This window comes from Equus caballus, chromosome 2 (assembly GCF_041296265.1).
Source record: "Equus caballus isolate H_3958 breed thoroughbred chromosome 2, TB-T2T, whole genome shotgun sequence".
Classification (NCBI taxonomy): Eukaryota; Metazoa; Chordata; class Mammalia; order Perissodactyla; family Equidae; genus Equus; species Equus caballus.
In genome coordinates, this window is record NC_091685.1 from 107,012,778 (window position 1) to 107,027,025 (window position 14,248).

General features: G+C 34.9%; 1 protein-coding gene across 4 annotated transcripts in view; it reads right to left on the bottom strand.

Moving 5' to 3' along the window:
* Window positions 1–14,248, bottom strand: part of HSPA4L (heat shock protein family A (Hsp70) member 4 like) — a 61,665-nt gene that overhangs the window by 35,590 nt on the left and 11,827 nt on the right. For all 4 annotated transcript variants that reach the window (XM_023636578.2, XM_023636580.2, XM_023636581.2 and 1 more), the window contains exons 3-5: window positions 12,282–12,339; window positions 10,546–10,686; window positions 1,393–1,515 (exon numbers count right to left, since the gene is read on the bottom strand). In XM_023636578.2, coding sequence (XP_023492346.1) covers window positions 1,393–1,515; window positions 10,546–10,686; window positions 12,282–12,339 — 322 coding nt within the window. The remainder of the gene's footprint in view (window positions 1–1,392; window positions 1,516–10,545; window positions 10,687–12,281; window positions 12,340–14,248) is intronic.

The following is a 14,248-nucleotide window of genomic DNA, read 5'->3' on the forward strand; positions in this document are numbered from 1 at the left end:
GCTCTACCATTTATTAGCTGTATTGATTTGGGGCAAGTTATTTAACTTTTCTGTGCCTCAGTTTTTTAAACTGCAAAATTGGGGTTAATAATAGCCTACCTCATAAAGTGGTTCTGAGGATTAAATGGGTTAAGATACATTAAATGACCATAACCATGCCTGGCCAATGGTAAACTCTATTATTTACTATTACTAAATGCCTGGAAAACAAAATATTAAGCTCTAGTATTTTTATCTCATTTAAAAAATTCCAAATACCTGTGAAAAAGATATGATTACTAACTTCACTGAAGAGTTCACAATCTGATTCTATTTTTCTGATGACGAGACTCTTAAATTCATGTAGCCAAATTTAATAGTATTAGTAATATCCACATTAACAGATAACTTAAGAACTAGTTACCAATATATAAAGAGATCTCAAGAGATAAGATAGGGTAAATAAATGTTTTCTTAAGAATTCTTAAAGAAAGATCTTTCCTTTCTGAAAAATACAGTATGATCTTAGTGTAGAATCTACAAAAGTTGAATTCAAAGAAGTAGAGTGTGGAATGGTAGTCATTGGGAGCAGGGAAGTGAGTGAAATGGGGAGATACTGGCCAAAGGGGATAAAGTTTCAGTTTTGTATGATGAGTAAGTTCTGGAAATCTAAGGTACAGCATGGTTTCTATAGTTAATAATACTGTATTGTATACTGGAAATTTGCTGAGAAAGTAGTTCTTAAGTGATCTCAATGCACACAAAAAAGGTAAGCATATGAGGAGATGGATATGTTAATTAGCTTGGCTGTAGTAATCATTTCACTATGTATATGTATATCAGAGCATCATGTTGTACACCTTATATACAACAATCTTTATTGTAAAAAAGACACAAGAGAACTTTAGGGGGTGGCGATTATTTTTATTATATAGATAGTGATGATGACTTTATAGGTATATGCATATGTCAAAAGTTCCAAAAGTGTTCACGTTAAATATATCCAATCTATCATTAAAAAAACTTTTCTTTCTGATACAAAATATACACAATCTCAAATTCCCAACTGGGAATTTTCAACTTTCACCATAAAATGTTCAAGTCCCTAGAGGTGGGAAGTTAAAAGCTACCTGGAAAGATTCTTACAGACAAGTGGCGGGTACAGTAGTTACTAATTAATCACATACATCAGATTTTTAAGATTCACTGGTTATCACAATCGACTTTATGGGAAACTCAATTCTGAAGTTTACCAAAAAGGTGATTTTTTAAAAAATGTCAAAGTAAAAATAAATTTAGATTATTTACTGGATAAGGGCAGAAAAAGTAAAGAAAGGGAAAAAAAATTTCAATATAACCTTAATACACTGACAAATACGATTCAAGAGTATTCATTACTGAAGTAAGACTTACTGAAATCACACAGTCGGCCACTGGTTTCTTTAAAGCATTTTCTGAAGTCTCTTTAAGCTTGGCCAAGAGCATTCCAGTAACTTGCTCAATTGCAAAAGGTCTCTCTTCTTCTAGGTATCGCACCTAAAACCAAAAGTTGAGATACTTATCAAGAGTCATTTATTCACTCAACAAGTATTTTGTGGCATCCACACTATACATGATGGATACACAAGAATGAAAAAGGAAAAGTCCTTGCTCAAGGAAGTTATTTTCCAAAAAGATGTTTTAGTATCACAATCTTTCATTTCTAAAGTTCCAGTGGCTTACACATAGTATTATAACCAAATTATTTTCAATTGATTTTACCTGCTCCAAATCTCCACTTCTCACAAAAGCAATTTTTATCATTCACTTTCCAAGCAAATGATGAAGGAGAAAAAGATCAAATAATCTTTCTTCTAAAAGTTAGAATTCTTCCTGAGTTTAAAATGAAGGCCTTAGTCATACAATTTTGGGAAAAGGAAAAGAAAACATCAGGGGAAAAAAGGGAAAATTTCCTTATTAAAAAAAAAGAAGTACAGAAGTGACATCAGCATCATGGCAGATTGAGCTTGCCTGGGACTATCTCCCCTCCAACATACAACAAAAAGGAGCAACCGTATTCCAACAAAAAATATCCTAATAGAAAAGGAATCCTCAGAGACCCACAGGAGCCAAAAGATGGAGGGCGGAGAGGCTGGAGCCCCCCTTGGAGGAGCTGGAATGGGGTAAGAGAGAACTTTGCTCCCTTACCTAAAGACTGTGGTCACTGCTGCGGGAGGCTCCATGAGGGAAGGAGTGGGGGAGGTGTCGTGCAACTGCAGGATCACCCAGGACTCCCTAGCACCCTTGCAGCCTAGAGGGAAGCCCTCTAACTGGGCAAAACCTTTTGCATGGGGTGACCTCATCAAGCCAAGACCCCAGGAGACAAGATAGCCAGAGCTGATCGGGAAACCTGGGTCTGTGGGCAAGAGAAAGTGCCACCCCCACCGACCCGTGCTGTGCCATCTCGGCTGAAGGTGGAGGGCTCAGAACATGCAGCTCTCAACCCCCATCTAGTGGCGATAGGCTGTAACTGCAACTGAATAATATCACTACATGGAAAAATTGTTCTAGAATCAAACAGTTCATAAAAGCTCCAGACCAGAAGGAAAACAATAATTACACAGAATTATGTCCTGAGGATTTGGAAATAAGTAAACTAAATGACAATGAATTCAGAATAGCTATCATCAAAAAACAACGAGCTACAAAAAATATAGAGAAACAATTCAATGAGTTTTGGAGTTACTTCACAAGAAAGACTGAAACTATAAAGGGGAATCAATCAGAAATACTAGAGATGAAAAATACAATGGAACAGATAAAACAAAATATGGATTCCCTGAATGCTCGTGTGGACATCATAGAGGAGCAAATCAGCATAATCAAAGATAGACTGGTTGAATGGCTCCAGACAGAGGGAGAGAGAGAACTAAGACTAAAAAGAAACGAAGAAAATCTCCGGGAAATAGCTGATTCAATGAGGAAATGCAACATAAGACTTATAGGTATCCAAGAAGGTGAAGAGAAGGAGAATGGAGCAGAAAGCATGCTCAAAGAAATAATAGCGAAGAACTTCCCAAATCTAGGGAATGGGAGAGAAATGTGTGTGGAGGAAACTTTCAGATCTCCTAGATATGTCAATGTACAAAGACGTACTGCAAGGCATACTGTAGTAAAACTGGCAAAAATGAATGACAAAGAAAGAATACTCAGGGCGGCAAGGCAGAAGGAAATAGCCTACAAAGTAACCCTTATCAGACTTTCAGGGGATTTCTCTGCAGAAACCTTACAAGCTAGGAGAGATTGGAATGACATATTCAAAACTTCAAAAGATAAAAATCTTCAGCCAAGAATACTCTATCCAGCAAAAATATCCTTCAGATATGAGGGAGAAATTACATCTTTCCCAGACAACCAAAAGCTAAGGGACTTCATAGCCACCAGACCCCTACCTACAAGAAATCCTCAAGAAGGCCCTCATACCTGAACAAAGGAAAAACAGAGAAAGGGGTCACAAAAAACAGAGTAAGGAGACAAATAGAATCAAAATAGGATAGCAAATATTCAACTACAGCATTAGGATAAAGGGAAGGAAAACATAAAGACAATCTTGTCACTTTAACCACAAACTCACAACACAAGTTGGAATAAGAGATGAAAATAATAACTTAGGAGGGGAGGAGGAAAAGGACTGAATCAGTTTAGGTTAAGGAAATAAGAAGGCATCAGAAAATGGACTATGTCATGCACAAGATTCTGAATACAAACTTCAGGGTAGCCACTAAACTAAAACACAGAAACAGAGACACAAAAAATAAATAAGGAAAAAACTAAGAAACACTGCATAAGAAACTGCAGAAGTCAATGGGTAGACCAAAACACATAGGACGAGAAACAAAGGAAATGCAGGAAAACCAGAAAACAAGTGACAGAATGACAGCATTAAGCCCTCATACATCAGTAATCACCCTCAATGTAAATGAATTGACCTCTCCAATTAAAAGACACAGAGTCGCAAGATGGATTAAAGAACAAGATCCAACAATTTGTTGCCTCTAGGAAACACACCCTAGCTCCAATAACAAATACAGGCTCAGAGTGAAGGGGTGCAAGATAATACTCCAAGCTAATGGCAAACAAAAGAAAGCACATGTTGCAATACTTATATCAGACGAAGTAGATTTCAAGATAAGGCAGGTAAAGAGAGACATAGAGGGTCAGTATATAATGGTCAAAGGGGCACTACATCAAGAAGAAATAACAGTTATAAATATCTATGCACCCAACAAAGGAGCACCAAAGTTCATAAAGCAACTATTAACAAACCTAAAAGAAGATATCAAAAATAACACAATAATAGTAGGGGACCTCAACACCCCACTCACATCATTGGACAGATCATCCAGACAGAAAATCAACAAGGAAACAGTGGAATTAAATGAAAAGCTAAAACAGTTGGACTTAATAGACATATATAGAACACTCCATCCAAAAACAGAATACACATTCTTCTCAAGTGCCCATGGACCATTCCCAAGGATAGACCATATGTTGGGAAACAAGGAAAGCCTCTATAAATTTAAAATAATTGAAATAATAACAAGCATCTTCTCCGATCATTATGCTATAAAGCTAGAAATTAATTACAAGAAAAAAGCTGAGAAACGGACAAAGATGTGGAGACTAAACACTACAGTATTGAACAAGCAATGGATCACTGAAGAAATTAAAGAAGAAATCAAAAAAATATCTGGAGACAAATGAAAACGATAACATGCCATATGAACTCCTATGGGATACAGCAAAAGTTGTATTAAGAGGGAAATTCATCGCAATACAGGCACACCCTAACAAACAAGAAAAATTCCACACAAGCAATCTCAAATTACACCTAACTGAATTAGAGAAAGAAGAACAAAGCCCAAAGTCAGCAGAAGGAGAGGAATAATAAAAATCAGAGCAGAACTAAATGCTACTGAAACAAGAAAGGAAGTAGAAAGGATCAATGAAACAAAGAGCTGGTTCTTTGAGAAGATAAATAAAACTGACAAACCCCTAGCCAGACTACAAAGAAAAAAAGAGAGAAAGCTCAAATAAACAAAACCAGAAATGAAAGAGGAGAAATAACAACAGACTCCACAGAAATACAACGGATTATAAGAGAATACCACGAAAAACTACATGCCAACAAAATGGATAACCTAGAGGAAATGGATAAATTCTTAGACTCTTACAATTTCCCAAAGCTAAGTCAAGAAGAAGCAGACAATCTGAACAGACCAATCACAAGGAAAGAGATTGAAACAGCAATCAAAAGCATCCCAAAGAATAAAACCCCAGGACCAGATGGCTTTCCTGGGGAATCCTACCAAACTTTCAGAGAGGATTTAATACCTATACTTTTCAAGCTATTCCAAAAAATTAGAAAGGATGGAACACTTCCTAACACGTTCTACGAGGCCAATATCACGCTGATACCAAAGCCCGAAAGGACAGCATGAAAAAGGAGAACTACAGGCCAATATTGTTGATGAACAGAGATGCAAAAATTGGCAAAAAACAAAATTTGGCAATTCAGCAATACATCAAAAGGATCATACATCATGATCAAGTGGGATTCATATCAGGGACACAGGGATGGTTCAACATCCGCAAATCAATCAATGTGATACACCACATCAACAAATTGAGGAATAAAAACCACAGGATCATCTCAATAGATGCAGAGAAAACATTTGACAAGATCCAAGAGCCATTTATGATAAAAACTCTGAACAAAATGGGGATAGAAGGAAATTATCTCCATATAATAAAGGCCATATATGACAAACCCATAGCCAACATCATACTCAATGGGCAAAAACTGAGTGCCATCCCCCTGAGAACAGGAACGAGACAAGAATGCCCTCTATCACCACTCTTATTCAACATAGTACTGGAGGTTTTGGCCAGAGCAATTAGGCAAGAGAAAGGAATAAAAGGAATCCAAATAGGGAGGGAAGAAGTGAAACTCTCGCTGTTTGCAGATGACATGATGTTATATATAGAAAACTCAAAGAATCCATTGGAAAACTTTTAGAAATAATCAACAACTACAGCAAAGTTGCAGGGTATAAAAATCAACTTACATAAATCAGTAGCATTTCTATACTCTAATAATGAACTAACAGAAAAAGAACTCAATAACACAATACCATTCACAATCGCAACAAAAAGAATAAAATACCTTGGGGTGAATTTAACTAAGGAAGAGAAAGACCTATACAGTGAAAATTACGAGATTTTCCTGAAAGAAATGGATGACGACATAAAGAGATGGAAAGACATTCCATGCACATGGATTGGAAGAATAAACATAGTTAAAATGTCCATATTACCTAAAGCAATCTACAGATTCAACGCAATCCCAATCAGAATCCCAATGACATTCTTTACAGAATTAGAACAAAGAATCCTAAAATTAATATGGGGCAACAAAAGACCCTGAATTGCTAAAGCAATCCTGAGAAAAAAGAATAAAGCTGGAGGTGTCACAATCCCTGACTTCAAAACATACTACGAAGCTACAGTAATCAAAACAGCATGGAACTAGTACAAAAACAGGTGCACAGATCAATGGAACAGAATTGAAAGCCCAGAAATAAAACCACACATCTATGGACAGCTAATCTTTGACAAAGGAGCTGAGGGCATACAATGGAGAAAAAAGTCTTTTCAACAAATGGTGCTGGGAAAACTGGAAAGCCACATGTAAAAGAATGAAAATTGATGATTCTTTTTCACCATTCACAAAAATAAACTCAAAATGGATCAAAGACATAAAGGTAAGACCTGAAACTATGAGGCGTCTAGAAGAAAATATAGGCAGTACACTCTTTGACATCAGTATTAAAAGGATCTTTTTGGACACCATGTCTTCTCAGACAAGGGAAACAATGGAAAGAATAAACAAATGGGACTTCATCAGACTAAAGAGCTTCTTCAAGGCAAGGGAAAACAGCATTGAAACAAAAAAACAACCCACTAATTGGGAAAAAATATTTGCAAGCCATATATCTGACACAGGGTTAATCTCCATAATATATAAAGAACTCACACAATTAAACAATAAAAAATCAAACCACCTGATCAAAAAATGAGCAGGAGACATGAACAGATATTTCTCCAAAGAAGATATATGAATGGCCAATAGGCACATGAAAAGATGTTCATCATCACTGATCATCAGGGAAATGCAAATCAAAACTACACTAAGATATCAACTTACACCCATTAGAATGACAAAAATAACCCAAACAAAAAGTAACAAATGTTGGAGAGGTTGTGGAGAAAAAGGAACACTCAAACACCGCTGATGGGAATGCAAACTGGTGCAGCCACTATGGAAAACAGTATGGAGATGCCTCAAAAAATTAAAAATAGAACTACCATATGACCCAGCCATCCCACTACTGGGTATCTATCCAAAGAGCTTGAAGTCAGCACTTCCAAAAGTCCCACACACCCCTATGTTCATTGCAGCATTATTCACAAGAGCCAAGACGTGGAAGCAACCTAAGTGCCCATCAACAGATGATTGGATAAAGAAGATATGGTATATATATACAATGGAATACTACTCAGCCATAAAAAAAGAATAAAATTGTCCCTTTCACAGCAACATGGATGGACCTTGAGGGAATTATGTTAAGTGAAATAAGCCAGATAGAGAAAGACAATCTCTGTATGACTCCACTCATATGAGGAAGTTAAACATGTAGACAAAGAGAACAGATTAGTGGCTACCAGGGGAAAGGGGGGGTGGGAGGTGGGCACAAAGGGTGAAGGGGCACACCTATAACATGACTGACAATAATGTACAACTGAAATTTTACAAGATTGTAAACTATCATAAACTCAATAAAAATTAACTAAAAAAATTAAAAAAGTAAAAAAAGCATAAAAAATAAAAATAAATAAATAAATAAAAGAAATACAATATGTATTACTTCAAGGTTTCTTGGGATAATTACAAATTAAACATTAGAGATGTATATATGAAATTTAAAAATCATTCTTTTAGATGAAATAATCATTTCATCTTATACATAGGTTTAAGACTAGGTTGCATTTAAGCACTCAAAATGAAACTTTACCATGCTTTTTGACCAGGGAATACTGGAGGATCTGTACTTTATTCAAGTAATCAAACCCTTTTATAATGACAACCACAAAATTTATAAGCAATACAAAGTTACCTTAGAACCCATATAATAACTACATTTAACTTACTGAGGAAAAGGCTATGTCTTTTACCTTTGTACCCCAGTGGAGTGAATAATTTTATTCTATAACAACTAAACTTTAGAAGAGCTTTAAAGAATTTTCTTCTTAAGTAGCACAAAGTATATATGTATACAAGTGTGTATAAATACATATATAATAAGACTTACCTTAAAATAGAACTAAAATTGATATCCTTACCTTAAAATAGAACTAAAATTGATATCCATTTGTGTCCAAATCAATTTACAAGTAAATTCACAACCAAATATTACATGAACTTACTGCTTTTAAACGTGGGAAGAAATCAACCACAGAAATAAGGGAAAATGAATCAAACACAATGGTCTTAAGTCTGATTATAGGAGGCACAACAATACACTATTCTTTTGTATAAGAATATAAATGTTATATGAAATAAACATCAAAGTATATTCAAAGAAATGTCCCAAACTATAAATGGATAAAATGCTTGAGGAGCTGAATGTTGAAGATTTTCAATCTTCAAAAGATGAGGGAAGTTAGTTCAACCCAAGACTGTTTCAAAGCCTCTTCAACTAGTTTATGTGCACTCATTACGACTGCATAAAAATGCTATCAATTCAAAACTAGGTCTTGGCTTTCTTTAAAAAATTTTTTAAACTGTTTTTCTCCATTTTCTCAAACTACCTACAGAGCATGATTTTTAATTTTACTTTTAAAGAATAAAAGCAAAAGAATTTAAGCAGTTTAGAATAAAACCGCTCCCCATGGTTATTAACCAGAACTTATATTTAAAGGATAGCTGAATACTATTTCTTATCCCAATTTTGTTATCATAACCCATTCAGCTTCCTAGGCAGCAACTCTTGATCCAAAAATTTCAGCTAAAATATGCCTTCACAATTTGTCTCCTTGTCTTTAAACTCTCATAGTGTCTTCTTTAAACTATTTTAACAGCTTTATGTCTCCTTACTACAATTCATCATCCATCATGTAGTCAGAACCCTCTTTTAAAACCAGAAATTCGTGCATAGCCTTAAAACACATAACCAAGTTTAAAATAACTTTGAGATATAATTCATACAGCATAAAGTTCATCCTTTTGAAGTGTACAATTCAGTGGTTTTTAGTATATTCACAAAATTGTGAACTCATCACCAATTGTAGTACAATTTCATCACCCTAGAAAGAAATCTTGTACCCATTAGCAGTCAGTCCTCATTACCCCTTCTCTTTAACCCCTAACAATCACTAATCTACTTTGTGTCTATTGATTTGCCTGATGCTGGACATCCATACAATGGAATCATACAATAAGTGGACTTTTCTATCTGGCTTCTTTCACTTAGCATGTTTTCAAAGTTCATCTATGTTGTAGTACATTTCAGTACTCCACTCCTTTTTATGGCTAAATAATATTCCACAATATAGGTATACCACATTTTGTTTATTCACTCATCAGTTGATGGACGTGGGTTGTTTCTACTTTTTGGCTAGTATGAATAATGTTATTATGAACATTCATGTACACGTTTTTATGCACACATGTGGTTCAATTCTCTTGTGTACATACCTTAGGGTGGTAAATCATATGGTAAATCTATGTGTTTTGTGGTATTATGTTAGTTTTTGAAAAATCAACAGAAACATGTTTTTGTTAACTGATCTATAACTTACTGTCTCAGGATATCGAATTAAAAATCCAGAATCTATTTCTTACTTGGAAGAAGAGTTTGCTTTAATACTTTTAATATGTTATATGAAACTTCTAAATTAGAGAAAACTCATTACAGCAATTAACATACTTTTTGGGTCCATTCTTATAAATCACAGACGCTTCTGCCTTTGGCCCTTAAAAACAGTTCACCTCTAAAAGTTCTCCAGAGCCAACCCTGATGGCCTACTTAACATTTGGCACTTTCACCACTTTGGAGGCCCCAGTTTGTTTCCTGGTCATGGAACCACACCACCCATCTGTCAGTAGCCATGCTGTGGCAGCCACTCACACTGAAGAACTAGAAGGACTAACAACTTGAATATACAACCATGCACTGGGGCTTTGGGGAGGAAAAAGTAAAAAAATATAAAATAAAATAAAAATAAAATAAAATTTCTTCAAATAATTTTTCCTTGAAAATAAAAGTATTGTTTGGATTAAAAAGATCATTATCTAACTTAGAATTTTTGCACTCACTAAAGCTTACTATAAAAACTGCCTGTATCTAGGTGTATATGTATATGTACTGCATCCAGAGGAAAAACGTTAAATTACAAATAGGCAAAATTTCATATTTGGTTTAATTTGAATATATATTTAGACTCTAGGAATACAATAAAGCTTACCTTAACTCCTGCACTTCCATTAGGCATCTTCTGCAGCTCATAAGGAAGCCTGATTCTTTCGGTTTGCACAATAGGATCATCAAATGATCGCCCATGAAGCTTTTTGAAGCCATGAATTGTATTTCTTACATTCGTGACTATCTGTTGGCAGTAAACACTTTTATGTATCAATTACTTAATGAATGCAAAATAAAGACTATGCTAATACTTTAGAACCATCAAGTCTCTTTATCCTACACATCCAAGTTCAGAATTACACACACACGCTCATTTTTCTGGTTTCCAACTGACAGCAAACTATACAATGAAAATGTATGCATCTTAATTATTGCCCCCCAAATTCTCCTCCTATTCTAGGAATTTTAGATTCAAAATTAACATCTTCAAAAAAGAAAGAACAAAACTTTAAAACTTTTCAAATGGTACAATGAAAATCTATCTAGAACTCGTCTCTAGTTTTCCTCAACATTTTTGCTCTAGTGAATTAATATCTTTGATTTTTCATTTCTTTCCACTTTCACTTCTGTAGTTTTATTTAAACTATGTTTTTTATTGTCCTAATTTTCTTTTCCTCTCAACATCTAATTCTTTATGCAATTTCTAATATACTACTATGTTGCTTCCATTACTGAGGACTGCTCCTACGTTAGTAAATTAAAACTCCTTCCATGTAGCATGGTGCTAAGTTAAAGTCTCTTAATTTGTAAATGGTTCGTATTTTGGAGAAGTGATTTTTTCTTTAACTAGAACATGCAGTTCAAACTACAGCATATTAGTGAGATCCTGTTGCTGCCCTCTTAAGTGACCTTTAAAGCCAAATAGATCTTGATCTTTAAATATGGGATAAAAACTACAGGATCTGAATTATCATGTAGGTCTCTGTAGCTCTTTTGGAGAAATAATTTTATAGTTTGCTTTCTTCAGAGACTAAGATCTCTGATGCACTTAGAAGATCACTCAGAATACGAGACGTAAACTTTAGTAAAGGGGTTATTTTGGCACAAACTCCACATTTTTTTATGTACAATATGAAAGTTGAAGAGAAGATAGAAACATGTTCACTTATAGGCCAATTATAAGACAACTTTGATAAAAATTGTAAGCAAAAATTCCTGGATAAATGAGTCATTCCTACAAAGTCATGAGCAAAAAAGCCTCACTAAACCAAGCTATTGTACAAGAAAAGAAAAGATCCAGATACATATTAAAATGTAAAAAGTAATTGTTAAGGGTTTTTGGTTCAGGGCAATAAACAAAGTTCAAGGAAAATGAACTTAGCGTGGAAAATTAAGTGAATCTTCTACTCATAAGCATTTCACAAGCCTGGAAACATGAATACTTAAGCAGATTCCACATAAAGTAGTGGTAGCCACACTGGGTTACTATGGATGAGTTCCTCCATTTTTCTTACCTTCTTTTACAAAGACACAGCTCACTTGTCTCTAAAGTTTATATTCTAGATAGGATAGCCCTCACAGAAAGTGACCGTACAAGGAAAAACCGATGTCATACGGCAGCACACCCTAAGTTCACAACTAAAAAGATTTCTTAAAAATAAAATTCAATACATATTTTACAACTCAAAGCAGTATGTATCTAACAAAATACAAAGATGTTAGGATCTATCATATTTTCCTCATTTTCTTTTTTCACTCTTAATTATATAAAATGAGACCTTAGTTACCAAGTTTCAGTTAATTCTTCCTTAAGTCAAAACATCTATATTAACAATTTACCTGGCTCTTAGCTGCATTTCCAATGGCTCGAGTTCTCGATCCCAAAGATATACAGGCCCTAAACAGGGAAAAAACACAAAGTTTGTTCCCGTGGCACTTTTATATTAATGTGCTATCATTCTGCTTCTCCTTATACAAAAATGAATTAAAAGGATTAATATAGTCATGCATTATTTTAAAAATAGGTTATTGAAAATCAGAATTTTAAATATTTTTAAACTTTCATAAGTAATAGAATAGTGGTCAAAATAAATATTAGAATTTTTAAAAATGTGCTAATAGCTAGCAACACTATATTGGTTACCCAAAATTGTTTTTCAAATTCTATTGGTCTATGACCTACTAAAAAAATTAACTGTATTCAGTAAGGCATGGCTGCTTGAACTAAAACCTGGCTCTGCCATTTAACAGCTGAGTAACCTTGTAAAAATTACCTAACCATTATTTGTCTAAGTTTCCCATCTGGAAGACAGTGATGATAATACCTATTCATAGGGTTGTGTCAGGATTAAAAGAGTGAATACAGGTAAATGTTTTGAACAATATGATCACTGTTTTTATTACTGCATTTAAATGTAATTCTGCTTATAAAAGTGTAGAGTAACATTTTCATCAAAATACCATTTTGTGTCATGATTCAAGAAAGTGTTTCCATGATTTCAGTTGTAATTACAGGTAACTATTCATTCAAATCAACAAATATTTACAGGCATTGTGTGTATATTAGCTACAATCACTGTCCTTGGAGAATTTATGGTCAATTGAAAAAATAAATCAACACACAGGATTACGAATGATGCTAGCAAAAAAGAGAATAATCACTTCTACACAACAAGGCTTAGGAAAACCAAGTAGAAGAGGTGATTTCTGAATTAAGACTTTAAAGAAGAGAAAGTATTTAGTATGTATTTGTTTTGTTGAAAAGGACATTCCTGGTATGTAGGTATCTGTCTGTTCTCAATAGGATAGCCAGAGTGATCTTCTTAAAGACTAGGATCAGGGGCTGGCCCTGTGGCCCAGTGGTTAAATTTGCGTGCTCCACTTTGGAAGCCCAGGGTTTCGCCAGTTTGGATCCTGGGCACAGACATGGAACTGCCCATCAAGCCACGCTGAGGTGGAGTCCCACATAGCACAACCAGAGGCACTCACAACTAGAATATACAACTATGTACTGGGGAGCCTTGCGGAGAAGAAGAGAAGAAGAAGAAGAAGAAGAAGAAGAAGGAAAAAAAAACCAAACTAGGATCATGAAACTCCTTTGCTGAAATCCTCTAATGGTGTCCTGTCTCACAAAGTAAAAGCTTAAGTCCCTCAACAGCCAATAAAGCCCTTCATGCTCTGGTCCTTGGCTGTTCTACCCTGTAACTTCAACCTAGGCACATTCGTCTTCTTACTATTTCCGGAATAGGGCAAGCGCACTTCTGTCTCAGGGCCTTTGTAAATGCTGTTCTCTCTGTAACATATCTAAATATATCTACATGTCTTGTGCTCTTACTTCTCTCACGTCTCTGCTCAAATGTCAGTTTATGAGAGACATCTTTTCTATCTTATGTAAACACTTCTGCTCCTCTCCAATATATCCATCTCCTACTATTTACCCAATTTTACTTTTTTCCATCATGTATCAACATCAGATACAATTTATTTATTTACTGAAGGTATCTCCACACCAGGGTGTGAACTCCATGAGGGTAGATAATATATGCCCCACTGCCCTGATCTGTGCTATCCAATGGTAGTCACTAGCTACATGCAGCTAGTAAAATTCAAATTAACTAAACTAAAAAATTCAATTCCTTAGCATCAGTCACATTTCAAGTCCTCAAAAGCCAACTTTCAAGTACTTAAGAGCCACATGTAGCCAGTGGGAATAGAGAACAGAACATACATAGAACAGATTATAGTAGATTAGAAAGTCCTACTGGATAGCTAGATCATTAACTGGGCACAGTAAAGGTACTTATTGA